Source organism: Chionomys nivalis, chromosome 8 (genome assembly GCF_950005125.1).
Source record: "Chionomys nivalis chromosome 8, mChiNiv1.1, whole genome shotgun sequence".
NCBI lineage: Eukaryota > Metazoa > Chordata > Mammalia > Rodentia > Cricetidae > Chionomys > Chionomys nivalis.
Window position 1 is genome coordinate 31,994,797 of NC_080093.1, and position 22,095 is coordinate 32,016,891.

General features: G+C 44.4%; 1 protein-coding gene across 4 annotated transcripts in view; it reads right to left on the minus strand.

Annotated features, from left to right (window-relative positions):
* The window catches only part of Smarca2 (SWI/SNF related, matrix associated, actin dependent regulator of chromatin, subfamily a, member 2), a 167,918-nt gene that overhangs the window by 140,544 nt on the left and 5,279 nt on the right, over positions 1–22,095 (minus strand). For all 4 annotated transcript variants that reach the window (XM_057777157.1, XM_057777158.1, XM_057777159.1 and 1 more), the window contains exons 2-4: positions 12,246–12,511; positions 7,767–7,896; positions 1,672–2,100 (exon numbers count right to left, since the gene is read on the minus strand). In XM_057777157.1, the coding sequence (XP_057633140.1) occupies positions 1,672–2,100; positions 7,767–7,896; positions 12,246–12,470 (784 nt within the window). In that variant the 5' untranslated portion in view covers positions 12,471–12,511. The remainder of the gene's footprint in view (positions 1–1,671; positions 2,101–7,766; positions 7,897–12,245; positions 12,512–22,095) is intronic.

The window sequence follows — 22,095 nt, forward strand, 5'->3', positions numbered from 1 at the left end:
GTGCAGGTCAAGGGCCATTTTATGGAGTCATTTCTCTCCTCCTACCTTTAAGTAGGTTCTAGGAATGAAACCCAGGGTTCACCAGGCTTGCGGGTAAAGTACCTTTACCAAAAGCTAACTTTTTGTAAGATCATTTATTAATTTTCATTTTATTTGCAATGGTGTTTTGCCTGCATGTATGTCTGTATGAGAGTGTCAGATCTTACAGTTACAGAGAGTTGTGAACTGCCATGTGGGTGCGGGGAATTGAACCCAGGTCCTCTGGAAGAGCAGTCAGTGCTCCTAACCACTGAGCCATCTTTCCAGCCTGTCCAAAAGCTATCTTGAGATGCATACTAGAGATGCAACCTTCATAGAGGAACACTCTAAAGGCCCTTGTACCTCTGAGTTTCATCCATGAAAAAAATCATGTCTCCAGAAGTCCATGCATGGGACTACATCATCCTGGCCAGTTGTGTAATCAGAATTTCTCATTCTTATCCCAGAGAGTCTAAGAAACAGATCACATGGATCTGTTACCTCGCTATGAATAAGTGTCACTAATGCTTCTATCACGCAAAGCCTTTTACGATAATAATGAAGACATAATGATAGCCAGTTTTCCGTATCTGTGAGTCCCAATTCTATGAATTCAACTAATCACAGACAGAAAATAGCTGGGAAAAAATTGTATCTGCACTGAGTGGGCATAGACTTCTTTTTTCTTGTCATTATTCCCTAAACAATACAGTGTATCGACTATTCAGATAGCATTCACATTAGAGTCAATATTTCTCATAAATAATCTGCAGATGATAAAGCACACAAAAGGATATGCATAGCTTAAATGCAAATGCCACACCACATTTCATATGAGGGACTTGAACATGACGGATCTTGGTATCCACTGGGGTCCTAGAAGCAATCTGCTTCAGACACAAGGAATGACTGTAATTTGAAGGATAATCACACCTGCGAGATCTACTTTATATTCTCATGCCAGAAACGGCTTTGTGTCCTCTGAGAAATTGGGAAGCAACTTCTTTCTGAATGGTGAGAATTAGATACATGACCCCATCTCCTTGTGGCTCTCTCAGAAAACTCAAGTCATCTTTGAAGCTAAGCCACAGCAACTGTGGGGGGCTCTTATGGGCTCTCCATCTCTGACCTGGATTCTTGCTTCTTAAAAAAAAAAAAATTCCCATATTTCTGCTTCTTTATTTGATAATTTTTTTACAACAGGTCTCATCAAATGCACAAATGTTTTTCCAACAAAAGGGGTAAGAAATAAATAAACCAACAAATACGGAAAGACTCAGTTGGGGGCCAATTTGAGCAGGGAGTTTTATGGATGGGTGCAGATGAAACAGGGGTTCCTAACCTGGAGTATGCTGATGGGCTTCTAAGCAACCTTGTACCTCTTAAAAGAGAATGCAAGATCATGGGAGAATGTGCTTATGTGCTTTCTCCCCAGATTCCCAGCTTGCGGGAGGGTTTCTGACTAAGAAACACTGCTCTAGGATCCTTTATAGCAGGAACCAAGAATCTCAGCCAATCTCAGTGGAACAGAAAGAGGCATAGAAAAGAGTTCGGTCGGCCGCGACCTTCTACCAAACTAGTAAGTCTGTGTGCTAAAGACTGCTTCTCCAAACTGAACCACAGTGCTGTTCATTCAGTTGGGTATTAACCTACCAGATGGTCTGTTGTAGCTAACAAGGGCTGGCTGCTGCTGCTGTTGCTGTGGCTGCGCCTGCTGCTGAGGCTGCTGGGGCTGCTGCTGTTGCTGCTGAGGCTGCTGTTGCTGTTGCTGCTGCTGTTGTTGCTGCTGCATGCCAGGCAAGGTCCTTTTCCCCTGGACTGCAAGCTGCAGTGTTTCGGGGAGGGGCTGGCCCCTGGCCAACATTTTGTAAGCTAAAATCTGAGCTCGAAGCTGATGTAGCTGGACAGGACTGAAAGGCGAGGGACCTCTGTTAGGCTGGTTCATGGCCTGCTGCAGATCTCCTGGGATGAGTGGCCCTGGCTGGCTCGGTGGCATCTGGGGTGGGGTTGGGCCTCCTCCAGAGATCGGGCTGGAGACGTGCTCTGGGGCTCCCAAAGGAGACGGGTGTGGTGACATATAACCTAAAATAAAACACAAGATCACAGGCTGTAGCAGGTGACCCGAGAGAGAGGTAGACTGGAATACTCGAATAACCCACCAGAGAAACACTACATGATAGAAATTTAAGGTATGGATAAGTTGACAATTGCATATATCTTAGAAATTTAGTCTCTAATACAGCTTATCTGTAATTTAAAATTATCTGGTAAGCACATTAAAAATGTCAAAGAAACAGGTAAAGGTAACTTAAGAACAGTTTATATAACGCTCACAAGATTAGCACTTCAAAAAGAGGGACTCTGCACTGTTTTTTCACTGCAGGGCTTTGACACCCGGCATTTCATGCTCACAGAACATCCCTATTCCTCCGGCCACATTTGAGATCATAGATAGCCCCTCGTACCCTAGAAGGCAAACTGTCTACGGTGATTGTCCACCTGCAGGAACGACGACGAAGGGCAGAGATTCTGCATCAGAGGCAGAGCTAAGCTACCCAAAGCACAAAGAGGTCTAAAGTGGCTCCGTGCAGGATAAGCAGTGTCTTATGAAGAAATCTAATATTATTTGGTTGGTTATCATGCAAGCTGTGACTAACAAGCAATTACTGGGGGCCTGGAGCTGCCGTTACCATGCTATGACTGTTCCCAGCATCTCAACTGAGTTTGTCCAGCATCAGGCTGAGCCCAGGGCTGAATGCAGGGAATTTATATGGGAGGTGCAGGGACACTGCGAGGAGTCTGGAGAGGTGATATATGGGAGGGAAGGTAGCCAATAAAAAATGCATTACCAAGCCAGCTGTTGCAGCAGGACCTGAAGATTAATCCACTGCAGACGCTTTGGGACACAAGATAAATAAACTACCTGCAATTATTCCAGGGAAGGAGTGAAGAAGTCAGGGTATTTAAACTCCTTCAGGATCAGTCACTGGTTAAATCACTAGTTATCACTACGGCCCTGGGGATCGTCTGTGTTCAGAGGACTATTCCACTGTAGGCAGGTGTCACCAGGCAGAGGCGAATCAAGATGATGCCAGCCAATGGACAGCTGTAGGCACAGAAATGGCAGAAGTTCCAGAGCACATAGGGGTGAGCATATACTGCTGTATCAATCTTCGTCACAGCCCTCTGACGGCAAACCCTGCCACCTCATGCTCCAAGGTAAGGCTGCGGAGGCTCAGAGAGTGAGTGAGTTACTCAGTGTCACCCAAGTAAATCTTCACAGTCAGGTTGAAACCAAGCCTGTCTGGCTCTAATGCATATACTCCATAATCTAATCTACAGTTATCATAAAGGTCACCGCAGGCCTGTGTGTTTGAACCCATGTCCAGTCTGAAGAGCAGAGCTGCATGGTCACAGAGGTCGACGGGTAGGTGACCCTCACACACCACCACCATTCTGAATCCCAGAGAAAATAAATGATACAGTTACTTTTAAATGTGGTTTTGCCATTTGGAGATTGAACAAATTTAGCACGATCCCCCAATAAGAACTCATATTCTTCTGTTGATGGCTAAGAACTAGAATACCATGTGGGGAACTCCTACCACAGAGAAGACTGCTAGGTCTCAACACCAAATCCCTACTGCACCAGGGAGCATACAACACCAGGACTGGGGCTCTAGTTAGTCGTCTATGTAAGTGAGCCACAGAAATCTCCCTGAAGCCAGCCTGTTAGACTAGTAGAAATATTCCAACATGCTGCTATTCATAACGATGAATCGGGTATCAATAAGACTCTGAACTTTTGCTGTCAATCTTTCCTTGTTAATGAAGCTGATACTCACCCCTTAAAGGTAAGTTAGTACAAAGTGGTCGCTGATATATCTTTTTTTTGCCAACTCTAAGTAGGCTACAAGAAGGAAAACCTTCTTACCATAGAAATTTACATTCTCAAGGTAGGAAGGTATGACACTGGGGGTTAAGGTGAATCTCCTGCTGCCCACCCAGCCTTTCCCGTTTCCTAAGCTGTCAAGTAAAAGGCGCACCCACAAGCCACAGACTGCCTGACACAACGGACTGCAATGCTGGACAAACCCATATAAACGCAACTGCATAAAGTGGCTTATCAAACCACTCTGAGATCCTGAATAAGGCTTTGCTGTGAGGTTGAGCCAAGAACAAGACCATGTTACAAAGGCAATTGAACAGATGAACTCAAATCTCATAAAATAAAACAAAAGAACCTGCAACAGACAGTTTGCATCTAGAATGTACTCTGAAGGTCTTTATGTTGGATGCAGGTTTGGGCCTCAGCTCGACACAAGTGGGAGTTGATAGATCTTTAAAGAGGTGGTATTTACTGGAAGGAAGGTGAGTAAGCGGGGTGATACTGAAGGGGATATTAGGACCCTGATTCCTCTCTCTGTGTCTCTGCTTCTGGGGTGCTATAAGGTAAGCAGGTCTCCTCTACTCCCTGATCTTTGCCACCTTAGGCCTAAGTTCACAGAGCTAAGGTGGATTGAAACATTTGTCATTCATTGAACCAATAAATTTTCTCTCTTTCTAAGCGGATTGTCTGAAATATTTTGTAATAATGCAAAACCAACTAGCATAGCATACCTGGCGACTGAGAAACCAACCCAGAAAAGTATCGATGAATTTGACAAGAAGGAAAGAAACAGAATAAAACCCATACTGCAGGATCAACCAATAAAGTAAGAAATTTCACCTTAAATTTGACAAAGAAGAAACTGGGGGCGGAAAGAAATGACTTCCCGGGATCCACAGAAGATGCTAATAGAATCACTCTGTCACTGTGACATTAAAAAATGACAGTGGCTCAGCCTCAGAGAGGTTTTTTTTTTTCCTTCATGAGTAACATCCCATAAAACTTGAGGAAATACAGAATCTATATGGTGCATTGGCATAACCTATCTTGGTAATTATCCTTCACTGAGGAAACGGAGGGAAGAGATGGCCTCCAAATGAGTAGACGCTTGCCTGAAGACGACACCATGGATGTAGGTGCCACTCTTCTGGAAGTTTTATTTGATTTCCTCATCCAAAGCGCCACAAAAAATGGCAGTTTTCCTTCACTAGTCTTCAAGAGTTATTATCGCTCAAGTTTCACCTTGCCTTAGAGAGAAGCAATAAGCTGTCTTCTTTAATATTCTCAAACTTTTTTTTTTTTTTTTTTTTTTTTTTTGGTTTTCGAGACTGGGTTTCTCTGTGGTTTTGGAGCCTGTCCTGGAACTAGCTCTTGTAGACCAGGCTGGTCTCGAACTCACAGAGATCCGCCTGCCTCTGCCTCCCGAGTGCTGGGATTAAAGGCGTGCGCCACCACCGCCCGGCTTCAAACTTTTTAAATACCAATTTTATATGTACTATCCATATATGTGTATACACACATACACACACACATGCGCGCACGCCTATAAAGGCTTTCTCAAACCACTGTGCTAAAAAGAAACAGAGCTTTCATAGTGACCATGAGGTACACTGAGAGAAATGGTTTTGCCTTCCAACCAACGCCCTAAAGTCACTTAGCATGTATTGAACCGGTTACAGCTATAAGATGGACCTCTCTATACCTGTGTGTTTAGGAAGAAGTTCCCACAATGGGATTTTTAAGATGCATATTATTACTAAGTCGAAGTTCTTTTTAGATCATTACTTAGAACAGAAATGCATTATACTAATACTGCTCTATTTAAACAAACACACAACTTATAAATAACTTACTCCCCAGTCTACAGGGTATTTTACTCTTCTATGGAATAACAGTACAGTCTAGTTCTGACTCCACTGACTAAAGGGCCTCCCAATAACTAGTGCAATTTACACAAAGACTGAGCTCTAGTTCAAAGTGTACAATTTGTTTTTGTATCTAATGGAACTGTTTACTGAGTGTGCATACAGTCATGCACTGGCCATCCGGCCAAGCACTGGAAATCAAAAGGTAAATAGGATATTCTTAAGATAGGAAGGGGAGCCAAGCTACTGGAGAGTTTTTAGGAGAAACCAACGTGAAACTGTTCTCAGTTTTAACAATCAGGGGTCATCGTTCCTTTGTTCGAGAGCTGTCACTCAGCATCACCTCCAGATGTAGGACAATGTCCGAGCAGAACACGTTCAAGCTCCTATACGGCCTTAGGAGTGACTGCATGTAATTCCTCCATACCTCGCAGGTAGTAAAACTGTGGTCTCATTATGGCTATGAGCACACATGGCCCCTCAGAACTTAATCGGTGAACCTAAAGCTGTCGCCACAATTCATTCTCAGCACTCATGAGTCAAATTTCTCCTTCCGGGCCTTCAAAAGGCCTCATTCCTTCAGATTAGTTTTCTACAAGGTCACGATTTCATGAGTCATCTGGCCTGCCAACAAGATTCACATCAGACCCTAGGATGTTCAAGGCTGCAGATAACAGGGACACCCTGATGCCAGTCTCCACAACCTCTGATTTATATTTCAGAAAGAAGGTAACTATGGACTCGGCTCTCTAAATCCTCCCAGCCAAGTTTTTCTATCACAATCCCACTGTAAATGGAGAGAAACTTAAACACTTAATTACAGGGAAGTATGTATGACGAGCAAACCACGGTGTCCCAGCAGAATATCCACATACCAGTGTCAGCTGACCCAGATGAATACATGGCCTTCGTGTGTGAAAATGACCAAATGATGATTCTGAAAGCAGGCTATGGTGTATTTTAATGGCTCTGAAGTATCTTGATATCCCTTCAATAGCGAAGGAAGGAGACATGACATCAATGACGTGAAGGAGAAAAATTCACATATTAATTGGCTATGGCGAAGGGTTGAATTGTGTGCGTTGCTCCCCACAAAGAAATACACATTGATAGCCGACCCTCTCTACCTGTGAATGCCGCATCTTCTGGATAGAGGGTCGATGCGATGTCACCAAATTAAGAAGATCTACTAGATTAGGATCCATCTTGACCCAAATATCAGAGAAGAGCTGGCTACTGAGACGGACAGTGAAAATGCCTTGTGGTGACGAAGGTGGACACTGGAATGTTTTGTGAATGCCAAGGTTTACTGCAATCAGCAGAGCAGGGGAGGGTTCGTCTCTGGAACGTTAAGAAATAGCAGTCTTTCCTGACACCTTGGTCATGAACTTTTTGTCCCTAGATCTACAAGAGGTTAGGTTTGTTTTGAGCAACAGTTATTTGCTAGGGCAAGCCTAGGAGACCTACAGAGTCACCTAACAAGAATGGCAGGTAGTTTCGCTAACAGAAAACATCACCTTTGACCCAATATGTAAGTGTTACCTCAAGGGACATAGGAGTTTAGTTCATCTTACTTTTACATGCTGCTGCTGACAGAGAGACCTAGATTCCCTTTTGGCCTTTATCAATTACCGGCTGTATAGTCAGAGAAATAAGGAAACTCCCTAAACTTTAGCTCCCTCAATGAGTTGGGTGTGACATCATTTACCTTACAAGATCATAATAAAGATTCTTGATAAATGACATGAAGCTCCGAATAGCATATTTGTATGCATTAGGTTGATAAAATTACTAGGACTTTGAAAATAAAATTACCCAGATGAGTAATTTTTTTTTGTTGGGTGAAGAGGGTAGCAGATTTCTCCAGAGAAAGAAAGCTAACTGGATTTAACCATCTTTAGACACCTAGGTTAAAGCCGTAATTAAACTACCACCAGGAAAGACTGAAATTGTATGGTACGAAGACAAAACTCCACTGTGCAGAGGACACAAACCTTGGCTGTGCTGATCCATTGGGCTCTGTGGAGGGCCCATTCCTGGGTGTGGTGTGCGCAGGCTGGTGCTCTTCATAGATCCACAGTGGACATCGTCGACAATCCCCTTGTCGTGTATCCCGTCCATGGGCTAAAACATGCACAGGGCATCCATTAGACACCTCCATAAGGCAGAGTACTTCTAACAAGACCATCAGAAGATACCTCTAGTCTTTAAAGATACAACACAACCATCTACTGTCTCTTCTACAGTCCTATATTATGTACTTCATAAGTAAAATAAGAAAGATCACACCAATAAGATGAGCAAAACCTCTCTAAGTCAAAAAATAAGGCTTTAAAAACCGTTTCATTCTTTGACCAATGTTACAATCTGTTTTAAACCTGACAATTAAAAAGTACCGTTCACAGGGTAGATGAATATTACTCCCCCTCATACCTCTGTAAATAAAGCATAAAACCCGTGACGTATTGAACTTATTCTGGAGTCCAAATGAAGGCTACGTGAAATGGTTGAGGTGACCTATTTTCCTGGTAATTTTTCTTCACTGGATGAATGAACTAAGGAAAGTTAAAAAGTTGAACCAGAAGGTTCCATGGCAGTTGGGAAGGAGAAGAACATGCAGGGCTGAGAAGCAATGGGGGGTGAGTATGAAAAGGAGGGAGTGAAAGCAGGGGTGGGGGGGGGAGATATGCTGCAGGGGGAGGGAAGAAGAGGCTAAAGGCACAGGCTGGAAATAAATAACAAGCACAGGGGCTGGACATTGGACCTGAGGCCCAGAGCGTGATAGACATACAATACATAGAGAATGAACTGATGTTAATCCAATCCAGAATCAGGCAATGGAGCATGCGCTTGGAAAAGGAAAAGTCTATTCTTCCCCAACTGTAATAGCAATTTTCCAAACAGCCTGGAAGGAACATTTCCAAGAGTTTATAAAAACCAAATGACTTCAAGCAAGAAAGTATGAGTGTTTGCAGTTTTGGAGAAAAGAAAGTTAATTTCTGCAGAGTCAAAAGCATGCACTTGAAAAGAGGGAAATTTTACCATAAAGAGGATGCTCAGAAGAAAAATGGGAAGAATCTGGTATAAAGAGTGTCACTGAGTCTGTTAAGTAGTAATAATAGAGAGGAAATCAAAGCCATGCAGCAGATGTATTTAGGCCACTTGTTTACTTATTTTCAGGGATGTTGAAAAGCGAAAAGCTGAAGCTCAGAGGGAGATGGAGGAGGAAGACAAGGAGCACAGCCGCCTGAAAAAGAAGGAAGAAAGTGAAGGCATCTGGCCCGCAGGTGTGTGCTCCTCGGGTTCACCCAGGTCCTCAGGCAGAGAGCTCTCTCAGAAGCTGCAAGACGGGGGAACGGGCTGGTAAAATCTGCAGGGCTCAAGAGGAAAAACTGCAGAGCTCACAGGCAAGACCAACACCAAACAAAAGGGAGTACCCAGGAGTGTAGAAAATAGCGAGAGAACGGATCAGGACAAAAGCCATGGGCCAGAAGAGATGACAATCAATAAGACTGCCCAATAGAAAAGCAGGGCAGGACCAAGCCTCACCCACACATTTAATTTTTAAATGCTTCAATCACAAAGGTTAACTAAACAAGTCCTCCACATTTTTTTCTTTCCTTTGGAAGGCAAGGCCTTTATCCTCAGGTCATCCCAAGGTTCTGTGACACAGGGACAGAGTCCACAAGGGCAAAGCAGATCTAGAATACATCCCGAAGTTAACAGAACAGGAGCTGACTCAATGACTTCAGTATGTCAAGATGTCAACCCATAATATGTCATGGAAAGTAAGAGGCTTTGGTTCTGTAGACATGACAAGTCAAACACAGATTTTTTTTTTTTTTTTTTTTTTTTTTTTTTTTAAGGAGGGCAGCCAGGCATGATGACGCAAACTTGTAATCCCAGCAGTCCAGAGGTGGGAGGAGAAGAGTCCAAGGCCATTCTGGGTTACACAGTGACGTCAAGGCTACCATGAGGTACATGAGACTCTATCACCAACAAACAAACCAAAAAAAAAAGAAAAAGAAAAGAGGGGGCATGCAAACTTGGGGATACTACAGAAGTACATCTTTAAATAAAAAGAGGATGTTTCAGGGCTATCAATAGAGACAGCATGGGTCTGTGATTAGAAAAAAGCCCACCGCTGCCTATGCATACCTGTGCTGAGCCTGTCCTGTTGCCAAATACGGAAAAAAGGAAGGTGTAGAATGTGTGTACAGCTGTTTACTTGGGTAACTAACTCACTCATTTTTCTTGGTACCATTCCACTTTTCACGATAAGCAAATATTTGGAAATCACAATATTTGGAAATCATCAAGTGACTTTTATAAGTAGACCTTCTCTTTGGGATTCTAATGCCCTACCTTGAAAATGACCTGAAGTCCTACAGAGTGAGGTAAGACCCACCCCTTCCCCTGAAGATGCTTTTGTTTCAAATGAGTGTCTCCTAGCACTTGTCCACTGTGACGGCTCACTTTCCGTGAAACCTTGACCACTGGTGTCTGAATACTTGGTGAAGTTTATATCTGGGTGTGTCTTCAAGGGGTTTCCAAATAAGATTAGCATTTGAATAGAAACTGAAGAAAGCAGAGTACCCTGGCCTATGCAGCGGGCATCATCCCAAATTCATGCAGAGGATGAAGACAAGAAAAGGCACAGGTCGGGCGCAGGTCTCTGGGAGTGGGTCTCCTGACCTTGCACCAGAGTTTACAGGATTGGCCTTTCACATTTCCACTGGCTCCTCTGGGTCTCCAGCCTGCTGACTGCAAACTGTGGGACTTCTCCAGAGGTTAGTTCCTCAGGAGAAATCTCTTATATGCCATTACGGCTCTTTCTCCAGAGGATGTGGGTATCCATGCTGCATGGATAGGGGCAGCCCCACATGTGACATCATCCGCAGGGATGCAAAGCCCACACTTGCCTCATGAAGCAAGACTTTCAAGAACACAGGATTAGTTTTCTTTGATTGGCTAACCTTCATAGAAAGACTCAAAGAGGAACTTTCTTACTCAAAGAGGCGATCTTTAGCATTTCCTATAAGGGCTCAAGGCCAAACAGTACCTACGTGATCATCCTCACCACAAAGATCTCATAGGGAGGGGATCGCTAGAAACTATTCTAGAAATGAACAAGCAGATCTTCTGATCCAGAGTGAGGCTGCTTCACAGAGACAGAGAATTCCCAAGATTCCCCACAGCAGCTCACTCACCACCCTGGAGACTGAGCAGGACTGTGGAGACTCTGGGACCAACCTGAGCTATCTACCTATCTCAATAAACCAAATGGGAAGAATTCCCTAGAAACTATTCAATTTTTAAAAAGTCTTTTGAAAAATAAAGATGTTATCTATTTATTTATTGTTCGTGTGTGCCACGGTCGGGATGCCTGAGGAGTCCAGGAAAGGAAGTCAGATCACTGCAGCTGCAGTTACAGGTTGCGGTTAGTGGCTCAATATCAGTCCTGCAAGATCAGCAAGTAATCTTAACTGCCGATCCATCTCTCCAGGCCCTGAAATATCTTTAGAAAAAGACTTTGACCTGCCACTCTTAAAGACCTAGTTTTATTAAATAAATGTCAATATTTTTAGGGAAGAAGAAATTTTTGATATATTGATTTACGGATGATAAAATTATATGAGAGATGGAGAGCCGGGCGATGGTGGCGCACGCCTTTAATCCCAGCACTCGGGAGGCAGAGGCAGGCGGATCTCTGTGAGTTCGAGACCAGCCTGGTCTACAAGAGCTAGTTCCAGGACAGGCTCCAAAGCCACAGAGAAACCCAGTCTCGAAAAAACCAAAAAAAAAAAAAAAAAAAAAAAAAACAAAAAACAAAAGAGAGAGAGAGAGAGAGAGAGAGAGAGAGAGAGAGGAGGGAGTTTTATTTACTAATGTACTTAATCACCAAGACAAAATACCTTTAACCCACTAATCCTTTGTATTTTAAAAAGACATCTTTACTACTGGGCCATCTATAACAGTGAAAGTACAGCAATGGCAGTCTGTTTTACATTAGTTTCAGGATGCCTGGTTTTTTGTTTTTGTTTTTCTTGAGACAGAATCTCCTTACATAGTCCAGGTTGGCCTCAAATGTATGATCCTCTTGCTTCAATCTGCCAAGAACTGGGATTTCAGGAATATTTTTAATAACAGGCAAATTAGCACAGATTTCTTTTTTGTTTGCTTGTTTGTTTTTGTTTTTCGAGACAGGGTTTCTCTATAGCTTTGGAGCCTGTCCTGGAACTAGCTCTTGTAGACCGGGCTGGCCTCGAACTCACAGAGATCCACCTGCCTCTGCCTCCCTAGTGCAGGGATTAAAGGCGTGCGCCACCAACGCCCAGCTGCAAACTAACACAGATTTCTAACTAGATCCTCATGTTAACAACAGGAAAAAGCAGGAGAGTCATCAGGACAGGACGGTACCCAGTCAGGTCTGGGAAGACAGGTCAAGTGGGAAGGAATACTCAAAATCCTACCTTATGCATCTGGTGCATTCCTTCCTGGGGGAAATCTGCAGAGCCCATTGCTGACATAGGATGTGAGACGCTGGGAGGTCCAGGACTGGGCCCCATCATGCTGTGGACAGAACCTGGAGATGGTCCTGGTCCTGGACTAGGCCCCAGAATTGGTCCAGGAGACGGTCCGGGCCCTGGGGAGGGCCCCGGGTGGGGCATCGCAGCTGGGTCCGTAGGTGTGGACATCTACTTCTCCTGGCTCTGCCAGTCAGCAGAGTGACACCAAGCTGGAGAGAAGGGGAAAAGGAAAGAAAAGAAAGGGCTGTTTTAAACATGGTGTTCAGATCCAAATAAAACAGTTGCTAGAATTTGATGGTGCCATTTCTATAACTAACATCAAACAGAGCTACCCTGTCTCCTCCAGATGTTTGAATGAGTGTGATATATATCCCTGGGCCCCAGTCTTTATGAAGACCACTTGTTTTAAAAAACACATGCTCTAAGTGATTCCCCAGAAACATAAATCATCCAGGATACAGAGAGACTGGCTGGAGTAGCTGGAATTTAACACATAAGCAGGATCTAAACAAGTCTGAATGTATGACTAAACACAACAGACACTCTTCATTATAGACGGGCTTAGACACCTTAGAAGTCACTAAGCCCTGCCTGCCCCCACCCCCACTCCCCAAACCACTGGAATAGAAAATCCTTTACAAATAAGTACCCCTCCAAGACTCATTTTCATAAGTCAACAAGGCAATAAAAACTTCACAAAGAATTCTAGATGACTAAGGGGTGTGTGTGTGTGGGGGGGGAGATACAAGTCTACCAATTGATAATAAAAAGAAAAGTCCCATTATAGAAAAAGAAGAAAGATAGCCGGGAGGTGGTGGCACACACCTTAAACCCAGCACTTGGGAGGCAGAGGCAGGTTGGTGGTCTCTATGAGTTTGAAGCCAGCCTAGTCTACAGAGCAAGTTCCAGGACAGCCAGGGCTACACAGAGAGACCCTGTTTTGAAATAAAGAAAGGTAGGAAAGAAAAAAAGCAAGCAAGCTATGGGGATCATACTAGTATGGGTTCATTACTAGGTAGGTTCTCGATACTTCCTGGAGTCAGATGAGATAGCACATACAAAAAGAAAAACAACAAAGTCCAAAACTACCACAGTGTGCATGCCTGTCTACCAACCACAACTACTGAACCAGAAGTCATCAAAACCAACAAAGACAACTCAGCCTCCTCCCAGACAAGTAACAGAAACCAAGTAACCACTTGGACTACTATGGTTCCTGATTTGTGCTAGGCCTCTGGTCAAGGGTGCCAGAGGGTAGCTGTCTGTGTTTAGGAATGGACATTATGTTTCTCCAGACTTAACTGTGTGCTACTCTGTCACCCAGCCTCCAAGCCTTCCCGGCATTCCCCCACTAGGAAATGACTGACGAGACAAAATGAGTAAATAAGATGTCTTCCGAATTCCCGTAGAGATCAACAGTCCTAGCAACACAGCTGAATGCCACTACAGTAATACCTGTCCCTTGTTCAGGAGCTGTCCCGCTGACCCACATGTACACAGGGAAAATACTTTTGCTGTCAACCTCACGAAAACAGAATGGCGCCGCCCCACCCCCCAAGTGACTCGAATACCTAGCACGCAATGGCAGAATTGCAATGAGACTGAAGTGGGAGGTGAAAAACCCTCATTGGCTCCATTCCCGTTCCATTCCTGAACCTCTATACAGCAAGCCCACAAAAGCAGAACCCTGCTCTTCCATCCTGTGTCCCCTGCACCTTCAATCTACATGCGCTCTGGGCTTGGAAAATACCCGATAGTAGTTGGGTCTGGCACTTCACACCTGCAAGAGCAGCACTTGGGATGTTGAGGATAGATCACTGAGACACCTAGGCCAGCCTGGGCTACAGAGTGAGACCACGTCACAAAACAAACACAAACAAAACCTCAATGAATTAACAGCTGGCAAAATTCCAAAAACAAGTTGATTCAATTAATCTTGTGAATAAAAACTAAAGAGCAGCCAGTGTCCAGGGTGTATACATAGAGACATTTTTTAAAGATGGGTTGGGAACTCAATACAAGTACTTCCTCGGAGAAGGGTCTGGGGTGAATTATAACCTTAAATGCCCTACGAACCAAATGTTATTTATTTCTTTATGATTAACAAAGCAGGTGGAAGTAACTTTTGTGTTTGCCTTCCACCTACCTCGCACGTAAACACACACATGCTCGGTCAGCTCTTTAAACTCAGGGAGCTGACGTCAGTTCGCAGGCACTACAAGTTAGAACGTTCGGCCGTGAACATCAACAAACTGATACACCCCTTCATTTTTTAGTGAATTAAAGGAAATTACTTAGTTCCTGTTATGGTTTGTTGTGAAATTGGCTTCAATAGGTATTTTGGTAATATAGCACAAGTTTGAACAATGAAGACAGCAACACTCGAGTGAGCCTGACAGTCCGACTGCTTACGTGTTACATTTTTTTTTTTTTTTTTTTTTTTTTTTTTTGGTGTTTCGAGACAGGGTTTCTCTGTGGTTTTGGAGCCTGTCCTGGAACTAGCTCTTGTAGACCAGGCTGGTCTCGAACTCACAGAGATCTGCCTGCCTCTACCTCCCAAGTGCTGGGATTAAAGGCGTGCGCCACCACCGCCCGGCCGTGTTACATGTTTTAATACGTATAAATCCATGACTGCATTCTGCTTATTATTTTCATCTGGATTCTCTGAGATGTTGTAAAACACATACAACTCCACATAAATATTCCTCTTTTTTTTTTATGGAAACTAAACTTCTTATGAGGAAAAAATATCTTTGGAGGGAAGAGGGAAGCTTTGGAGCACATAAGTGGAATACTAACACAGGAGTATAGATTCCGTCGACTCATGGTGTAATGAGTGCATAGTTTAACCCTGGGTCACGTGACTAGAGAATGGTAAAGATTAGACTCTCAGAACTAGAAAGTGTTGATGGCTGACCTCCACCTCAACTAGGAAGCTGGAGATCTGAGGTCTGTGTCAAGTCTACTACCCTGGAATGCTGGAAAGGTAACTTTCCCTTGGGGTCCTTTGGTTCTCTCGAGGCTTAGGAGGGGAATATCTCAAATGACCCCTCCATCTACCTATGACTTGGTGTCTACCATCATCAAGATGACCTCAAAGTCCCCGTCTGACCCAGTGCTTGATAGAGCTCCTGAAGGGGCTTCTCTGTCAAAACCAGGACTGTCCATAACTCAAGCACAGCCGGGAAGAGGACCTCACAGAGCTGAGGCCAGCAGTCCTAGGCTTATTCTTCTTCTACATTTCTGCTGGCAACTTTATTATTTAGCTCAAATTATTACGAAGACATGCAGGCTACAAATCACAAAGGTACAAATTCAAGACAGAGGGCATGAGGGCTTCAAGTCTAGGCTGGTCAACTCAACTTCCCTTGTGGCCATCATGTCCACTCAAATCCTTACCCCTTTCATCTTCCTTCAAAGCACCTGATGGTGGAGATGACAGGGTGGTCACAGAAACACGAGGAGCAAGGCTCAGTCTTGGAGAGAGTTTGACCAAGTTTGGAGACTGACAATCTATTATCTTTTTCTGCTGGGGACAGAGCTGTGCCTTGTCTCAGATGGGAACAACCTATTCCACAAGGGCGAACACACTGAAGGAAATATGCCTGGGGGAGAGAGAGCACAGCTGCCACCCAGACACAGGCAAATGCAGCCCCCTCCCCTCCCTGCCTTGTTACCCTCAGCCTCAGACTAGGACTCCCTGAGGGCCAGGCCACTGTGTTCTTGGCAAGAATTCTTCAGCAGTACACCCTGTCTTCCCATTCAGGCATTTTTGCCTTTACAACTGGGGAAAGCATGTTTTTCAAAGCAAAAGGCCACGGGCTGCACTTCCCACAACGCCAAACCCCACAGCCATCAGCCCCAGACTCCCTCTCTCTTCCCCCTCTCCCGTTGAAAAAGGCTGGGCACCTCCATCTGCATAGTAAAAGGAGTTTAAATCCGCGGAATTTTAAGGGTCACCACCCCAACTATGACAACCCAGAGAAAATGTAAGGCTCCAATCTAATTGCAATCCAGGAAATTCCAAGGACCTGCATGTGAGTGGTAGGAGTTAAACACACCTCATGCGCTTCATACTCATTTCCAGTCCCTTGAGTGAAGGGGACAGTGTGTCAGGCTCCCATTGAAAAGGGAGGCAGGAAAGAGCCTGGTGGTCCAAAGTCACATGGGTTGCAGGAGCAGAATTTTTCACAGAACACTTTATCCTTTGACTCTCAATGCACCAACTAAGCAGAGTACCTACCAGGGCAAGTCCATCACCACCACCCTGTGGAGGCCCAAAGAGGCCAGAGGTCAGAGAGTTTGGGACTAGTTTTTAGTTCATTCATGGTTATTGCGCTTCTAACTCAAACAAAGGTTCCATCTAGTTGTACTCTCTCTGCTCTCTGAAGAGTTCTGCACTCTCAAGGCTATTGTCAACAGGTAGGCTAGTTGCTAGACCCCTGGCTCCTGGAATAGTGGAGTAGAAGGTTCCTACCTAAAACAAAAGTCTAAGGATCCAACTAAATTCCCATAAATCCCAAGTGATTTCCATTCACTTGGGATTGTACCCAGGGAGTGGTTTGCCTAGGGAGTGTTTGGTCTAAGTCCCTGGGATGAACGTAGCCCATGACTTTCAATTTGTATGTTACTGCAGTCTTTTGTCTTACTCCAACCTTTTGGGGTCAGGGGTCTATTAACCAGTTGGAAATTAAACATGGCGAATTCTCAGTATTCGCTGAGAAATTCCCTCCCAATACTCTCCTATATGTTTTTGTGTTTTACTATTTCCATTCGCGTCTTCGTATTCTTTACTATATTTCTAAATCCCCACACCTCCACTCTGGAAAAGGGTATTTTTGTCAAGGCTGGCCCCTGACACCATCCAATCAAGGCTAGCTGAGCTCTCTACTTTCCTGAAGAGTTAAGGGAGTGGAGAAAGCCGTGGGTGACTGGATTCCTGAGTGAACATGTGTTGTTCACAGGAGACATGTCAAGTACCATGTCTTGGGCTCAGAGGGACGTCAAAGCCATTCTCGGGGGCCTGATGCAAATATTGACAGTGTGCACAAAATGTTCACTATAGCTTTCTCTCCCCAATCCCAGATGCTTCTAGCCTCAAGACTGCTTCCCTTCGGAGACTGCTTCTACTAAGATGAACTAAACTGGCCTCCTTGATCCCGCTATATACCATAAACCCTGCTTCCTTGTTTATCTGTATGTGATAACCCCATCTCATTCTCCAACAGTATTCAATAGCCCTGCCTCTCTGTTCAATTCTCTATACCAAACATGCTGACTGTCCGGGCTGCTGTGGTTTCTCCAGAAGAGAGCCCAGTACACTCCACTCCAGCTTATACTACCTGTGTGTGTGCTTCTCCTCTCTTCATTCCCTCCCCAGTTACATCCAAATCCCTGGGAGTCGTGCAAGGTTGCACCTCCGGAACTCCTGTGCCCACCACCACCTCCACCTTCTCTTTACTTTTGTATGTGGTTTACAACATCTCAGAGAATCCAGATGAAAATAATAAGCAGAATTCAGTCATGGATTTATACGTATTAAAAAATGTAAAACATAAGCAATGGGACTGTCAGGCTAACTTGAGACCAAAGAAAGGGACTGAGATCCCTCAGGACACAACCAGGAGAAGCTGGCCAGTCTCCAGTCTTGACCACACTGATTCAGGGGCAACATGCCTCAGCTTGAGCCCCGCACCTCTGTAATGTGTTCCACTGCTGGGCCAGCCAGGGGTAGGAAATGGGAGACAAAGAACAAAGATGGAAACAATGCCACAGGTGTTTTGCAAGGGCTAGGATTTGGCTGGGACAATATTTTTATTTATCACGGGATGGAGTAAAAGAGAAGCCAAACCCTAAAGAGATTCTGAAGTGAAAACATCATTGCCCGAAAGTGTTTTGACACTTAACCCATCACCAAAAGATCCATTTGTTATATTTATTCTCAATTCTCCTGAATGTCGCAGGCAGAGTGGAGTTAAGGAGAACAATAGTGACAGACAGACAGACACACACACACACACACACACACACACAGAGCCCTAACAGGAAATTTATGCAGAAATGGCCACAAGAGAAAAAGATGGAAGACCATCCAGAACTAGTACGGGTGCAGCTAAATGTCGCCAGGGCAATAGGGCGGGGAGGGAGGAATGACATTCAAAGAGGAGGAAAAGACTCGGGGAAGGGTTGTTGGAGACATGAAAACAAAAAAATAGAACTTTCTAGAAACAAGCAGAGTTGTGGAGTGTGCAGTAACTTTGGCAATACCTCCTCAAGTGTCCTTCACCCGAGCTCCTAAGGAAGCCTGGAGACAGCCCAGGACTCCAGCCAATCTTCACACAGCTTTCGCTTTACAGGAAGACTCGAGGCCAGGCTAAAGGTGGACCATCATAAATAAGAACTCAGTCCAAGGCCTAAGAATAACTCAGCCCTTGCCAGCGTTCAGGCAGTCACAGGAGAGTGATAAGGCTTGTGAGATAAGTCAAGATAAGGGTCCTTTTGTGTCTGTCTGCTGAGTCAGAAGTCTCTGATCAGAGGGCTGCTTGGCTTTTATCTACATATCCTTCTCTCTAGAGGAACTGAACTCCTTCACAAGAGGTAGCAACTTGCCTAGAACTGGACAGAGAAAGCACCACTAGTGTTGGTAGGTGGGCAGTATAGAGGACAGCAGTGAGGATACAGGACTAAGTCTACCAGGAGCCTCTTGTTCAGAAGCCAAGGTTGTCAGCCTCGTGGCTAAACATCAAGCAGGCCATGCTGCTGCTTGGCCTGAGAAGTGTAACTGTAAACAGTTTCCAATATAATTTGTGACGGTGATAAAAATCGTACTGTGTCTAAAGCTAAAGTAAGTTGCTCCACCCAAACCCTCGGGAAGCATTGAAAACACATTCTCATGGTTATTCATGTTGGCTTGCCATTCATTTCAAAGTCATATATGTTTTAAGAAGCGCTTGGATGAGAACTTTTCCGTTCACTGGGCTTCTGTGAACTTTCTTTCATCGGGGAAACAAATTTAGGACATGCCCGAGCTACTGCCCTGCCTTTAAATAAACTGCCTTGGGACCGTCCTTGCCCAGAATCAAACCTGGCAAAGGCTGGGAGGAAGCTCAGTTCACAGGGCAGATAACAACAAACTGAGCTTCATTAATTAGCACCCCCCACCCCCCCGACCCCGGCCACCCCACTGCCTGGGCTGGATCCTGGCTTCACCTTCTCTCTGTAGATACCTGAGTTCCCACCCTACACAAGTCCTCCACCTGTGATGCCTTCTATACCACGCTAGCAAGGACCAACGTCATTCCCACACATGGAAAGGGGTGTTAATAAGAAAATCCAAAACATAAGAGGCCCCTTCAATACAGAAACAGCACCCCTCTCTAATCTGAGACTGAAGGATTAGGGACAAGCAAAGGTTAACTCACTCAAAGTTTAGCACACACTACTAAGGCCCTTGGCCATAAAAGAAGCCAGCAAATCAAACCATCAAAAGCTAGCTTCAAAGTGGGTCTCCCGAAGCGTAACCAACCACTTGTGCATATTGTGTACAAGCCTGTCCATCCCAGACATATAAGGCTCTTCCCCAAAGCGATCTCATCTTAGGATGCTGAAAACAATCAATTGTATTTTCTGTTAAGAAAATTTCATCTTTACACGAAACATATTTTTTAAGTAGGAAATGCATGCCTTCAAAATCTGGTTGACAGACTCACTTTTATTTAGGAGCAAAACTCAACATTTAGGCTTACAAGTGGAGTGAGCCTGGGTTGCACATGTGATGGACAGCCTGATGGCACCAGGGATTGAACCAAGGGAATGGGCCTAACCTGTACATGTTAGGCAATATCTCTACCACTAAAGCACACCTCTAGCCCAGTTGATCTTTAATATGCCCAGCATTCCCTGACGGACGCAGTCACAATCAACAATGAACCCTTTGACTCCACGGCAGTAAAAACTGAGAGCAGCCGTTTATGAGTCTGTCATCAATCAACAGGTCCACCAAACCTCTTTGGGTTCCAAGTTCCTTACCTACTGCAGATGCACACAGGAAAGCCAGCAACAAATTTAGCTTTGAGAGGAACTAAATAAAATATAAGGTGTGCAGATACCTTGCGAGATTATGGTAGACAAATGCTCATTACTGCTAGGATCCTTAGAAGATGTACAAGTCTCGCCGTGAACTTGAATATACAAGTTACAAATAGTTCAAACTTTCTGAGAGAGACTGGAGAGATGGCCCTGAGGTTAACAGCACTGGCTGCCCTTCCTGAGGACTGGTTCATAGCACCCACAGTGTGGGCTCGTGACTGTTCGCAACTTCTGGGCTCCGTGAGTACCAGGCCTGCACACAGTACACAGACATACATGGCAGACAAAACATATGCATGTAAAACAAATAATGTAAAGATATTCAATTCCAAGACACAAGTCTCCAACATAGTGGGCAGAATATTCACGCTCTAGTCTAGACGTCTTGGCTCTCTACAAATCTTCACCTTTATCTTGTAAAACTCTCCTGCTGGGACCTCTTGTTCCAGGCAAACCGGTCCAAACAGGTACAGTGGTCGACCCAAGGCTGTTCAAGCTTAGTCCCTGTGACCTCAGGCTTTTCTTCTGATCCCAGATGACCTGTATCAGCAACCCCCATTTCTGCTCTTCTCTTCCACAACCCTAACCCCTGACTCTAAGATTTAATCAGTCCCAAGAAGTCAAGAGAGCTGGCCTTGGCCTCCCTCTGTCACAGGGCTCAGCAGGTCACTTGCTTCTCCTGTGTTTAGATGCTGAGTACATTCTGGAAAACACATCACTTCATACTGACCACTGATTTTTTTTTTTTAACAGAATTTTGGACTTTGCTTAATGGCAATTCAGAACAGAACAGCAAACCACAGAATAGCAGCAAATATTTGCCAAGCTATTATGTGTCGAGTTGTTAAAAAGCCTGGGGGCAGGGGAGGCTTTCCTCCCAGACATCCAATTTCCATAGGGATGGCTCATCTCCCAGTGGGATGGCAGAAACTGCAGTTGACCACATCCAGCAGGCAAAGAAATGTACAAGCATCCCAAGCAAGAAGAGCACAACTGAATGCAAATGCCCAGAGGATCCCTTCGGGTACCAACACTCCACATACAGTTCTTCTCAGTTAGCCTTTTCTCTCTCTCTTTTTTACATAATTTTAACTCCCAAATGCCAAATCCAATTTTTAAAGCGAGGGGAGGATAACTACACCTTAATGGCCTTTAAACTCTGTTCTATCTCAGTTTTAACTCTGGGGATTCCATTCATCAGTTACAAACCCCAGACCATACTTAGATTAAATAACTTTTTTTGAAGAGTTTCAAATACAGTAGTGTTTGAACAAAGATAGATTATATACTGGTATAAGACTGGCGCTTACCCCCAGAAAAATGCAGAATTTTTAGATGCTTTAAGTCGCCCAGAATTATAGCCTGAATATACCTGTCAGAATGTCCCACCGGTCTCATAGAACCAGTAAACTACCGCAATTCAAACCAAGTTTTCCAGAACCCCAGAAATAAACCGTGGGTTAGGGATGCTGTTTGGTGGCATTTGCCTGGCATACACAAAGCCCTGGGTTCCATCCTTAGCACAGGGTGTGGCAATACACAGCTGCAATTCCAGCAGTTGGGTTATCGGAGCAGGAAGGCTGGCAAATTAAAAAAAATAATCAAAATCTATATCGCTATCCGACTCATCATTCTAGATGATCATGTGAGAGAATTAATTCTAAGAAAACAGTAACAGAGACATAAAGTTTTTCAAACCTTGGGT